The 3,330-nt window shown below is 53.5% G+C and overlaps 1 protein-coding gene across 1 annotated transcript; it reads left to right on the top strand.

Moving 5' to 3' along the window:
- Positions 1-261: 261 nt before the first annotated feature.
- Positions 262-3,075, top strand: LOC309568212 (uncharacterized protein; the record flags this gene model as incomplete). Its single annotated transcript, XM_082273862.1, has 2 exons — positions 262-976; positions 1,685-3,075. Exons 1-2 carry the CDS (start codon positions 352-354, stop codon positions 3,073-3,075), a joined length of 2,016 nt encoding a protein of 671 aa, XP_082129988.1. The 5' UTR covers positions 262-351.
- Positions 3,076-3,330: the final 255 nt, after the last annotated feature.

The raw sequence follows: 3,330 nt of genomic DNA on the forward strand, positions 1-3,330 counted from the left end.
GCGGGAGAGCCAGTTAGGCTCATCAACGTGTACGCCTCCCCAGATAAGAATGAGCGACTGGAGCTTTTCCAGACCCTGCGGACCCAACTCGTCACCACCAGGGCAGTAGTAATCGGCGGTGATTTTAACTGTCCGATCGAGGAGGATGGGCGCAGCTCCAGCATGTACGCAAAGCTCGACACCACGTCTAGGCTGCTCAAGGAGATGATTGCGGAGGCCTCCTTGAAGGACGCCGTGGGATCCATAGGGAAAGGTTCCGTGAACTATTCGTGGTGCCGTCCTGATGGATCTGTGCGTTCTAGGATAGACTTCGTGCTCACCTCCAAGACAGTCAGACATCGCGGGTCCTCCATGGTCCCCTGCTTTTTCTCTGACCACAGGGCCATTCACTTTCGGGGTGACCTGGGCGAGGGCTTTGCCCCCGGCCCGGGCTCCTGGAAGCTGAATGGTACCCTGCTGGAAAATGAGGAACTGCTGGAGGAACTCAGGGAGGCCTACATTACCTGGAAGGAGGACAAAAGGTGCTTCAGAAAGGTAAGCGACTACTGGGAGTTTGTGAAAGTCAAGCTACGCAGCTTCTTTCAGGCAAGGGGACGCCAGCAAGTGTGTGCCAGGAAGAGGGAACTCAGGAGACTGCAACGTCAGTTGCAGTCCCTGCAGGACCTTCACCACTGTGGCTGGGACGTTAGGCAGGACCTGGAGGACACCAAGAAGAGCCTGAAAGGACACTTTGAGGAAGAATCCAGGCACCTCGTCTTCCGTTCCAAGGTGGAGAATCTTGAGAAAGGTGAGAAATGTAACTCTTTCTTTTTCAGGAAACTCCACTCAGGACACACTCCCTTGTCTGAGCTGCGGGATGAGACCGGAACACTCCAGAAGGGGAAGGAGGCTGTGATGCAAGTGGTCAGCGACTACTACACCAACCTCTACTCCCCGAAAGAAACAGATACGGCTGAGGCCGACAGGTTCTTGTCAGGTATCACTAACCAAATTGATCCTGCAGGTATGTCGGCAATCAACGCCCCCTTGGCGCTGGAGGAACTGCACTCTGCCGTCAGATCCTTTAGGCAAGGCAGGACCCCGGGCTGCGACGGTCTCCCAGCGGAGCTCTATGTAGCGCTGTGGGATCTCGTTGGCCCGGACCTGCTCGAGCTGTACGAGGAGATGGTGGTGGAGGGCACAATGCCTCCGTCGCTGAGGGAGGGGATGATCACGATTTTGTATAAGCGTAAGGGGGAGAGAGGGGATCTGAAAAATTGGCGTCCCATCTCTCTCTTGAACGTGGACTACAAAATCCTCGCCAAGGTTCTGGCCAACAGGCTGAAATCTGTCATCGGACAGATCATCCACCCGGATCAGACTTGTGGCATTCCTGGTCGCAGGATTGCGGACAGCCTTGCGCTTGTCCGGGACACGGTCCAGTACATTCGAGGCCGCCGTGTGCACGCGGCCCTGGTCAGTCTTGACCAGGAAAAGGCCTTTGACCGTGTCTCCCATGAGTTTATGTGCAGAGCTCTGCGCAGGTTTGGTCTTGGGGACATGTTTTGTTCGTATGTGAATGTGATGTACAATGACATTTGTAGTACGGTGTTGGTGAATGGCTGGAAAACTGACCCTTTCCCTGTTCTCTCTGGGGTCAGACAAGGCTGCCCTCTCTCACCTCTGCTTTTTGTTTGCTGTATAGAGCTCTTTGCCGAATGCATCCGACGGAACCCAGAGATCAGAGGGATCACCGCACCGGGACCGGACAGAAGGGTTGTCAAGTGCTCACTCTACATGGACGACGTAACGGTGTTCTGTGCTGACCAGCGCTCCATCGACTCGCTCGTCCAGACCTGTGAGGACTTCGGCAAAGCTTCAGGGGCAAAAGTCAACTGCGGGAAGTCAGAGATCATGCTCTTCGGAAAGTGGTTCCTGCCTTCCTCTGCATCAATCCCTTTCAGCATCAAGGCGGACTTCATCAAAATTCTTGGAGTTTGGTTTGGAGCTGAGGGCGCAGCCCTGAAGTCTTGGGAGGAGAGACTGTCCAAGATGAGACAAAAGTTTGGACTATGGAGCCTCAGAGAACTCACCATCGAAGGGAAAACACTGGTACTCCGCAGCGAGATCCTCCCTGTGTTGCAGTACCTCGCCCAGGCCTGGCCCCCCCGGGTCAACACCTGCAAGGCCATCACCAGGGCGGTGTTCCACTTCATCTGGGGCTCCAAGATGGACAGAGTGAAGCGAGCAGTCATGTTCAAGGAACCCCTCAAGGGCGGTAAGGGCGTGCCCGACATCGCAACGTTACTGGGGGTGTCCTTTGCCTGCAACTGCATCCGCAGAACTCTGATTGACAGAACTTCGGACTCTGGAGGCAACTCCATGTCCCGTTTTTTCCTCCTGCCTCTCTGGAGGTCCCTTGGATGGGACAAATGGGACAGCTCCATCCCCTACAACTGGGACACTCCTTGGTACTACTTGGACACTTTCAAGTTCATCAAGGAGCTGGGGCTGCATGGAGTTAAGCCCGACTTGTGGAAGCCAAAAACTATCTACAAGTTGATCAGAGCATCGGACATTGCTGAGACTGTTCCAGGCCTCCCTTCAGCCACTTGCAAAGTGGTCTGGAGGAATGTTTCTTCAAAGAGACTCACCAACAGGCATAAAGATCTGGCGTGGATGGCTGTCCAGGGGGGTTTGCCACTCAGGACATTTATGCATGCCAGAAACTTGTGCAGATACAGGCACTGCCCCTTTTGTATCATCCACGAGGAAACGTCTTTTCACGTTTTCTGGGAGTGCTCATTTGCACAGAGCCTGTTGAGGGCCTTGGAACCTGAACTGAGAGACTTTGTTCCACAGACTGCCATCACACATTTTGCTGTGCTGAATGGACTTTTTCATGGAACTTTTTCCCAGGAGGACATTGACAACGCCTGGCGGGTGTTGTGTTGCTTTAAGGACGCTTTATGGTGCGCCAGAAAGCGCCTTATCCACCAGCGGGAGAGGATGTCCATTGAGGACTGTCGCAGACTGGTTCACAGTCTGCTCAGAGACTATAACCTGATGGATCTCATGGAGGAAGAGGAGGTCTGAAGATTTCCCCTTCCCCCACTCTCCCTTGCGTGTCTTTGTCCATTCAATAAAGCTTCGGGCCTGTGATTTCATTCCCCTCCCCTTACCCCTCTCTCCCACCCCCCATCACACCTGTTGCTTTTTTGAAATGTTTATTATTTGATATCGTTTAAGGAATGCAACGTATAGATAACGTATTTTTCAGTTTTCATGCTTTAGGGGTATTGCGGCGTCATGCATGATGTGATGGCACGGGGTATCCTTACTCCGCACAAC

Source organism: Pelophylax lessonae (genome assembly GCF_965119305.1).
Source record: "Pelophylax lessonae genome assembly, chromosome: 1".
NCBI classification, from domain to species: Eukaryota; Metazoa; Chordata; class Amphibia; order Anura; family Ranidae; genus Pelophylax; species Pelophylax lessonae.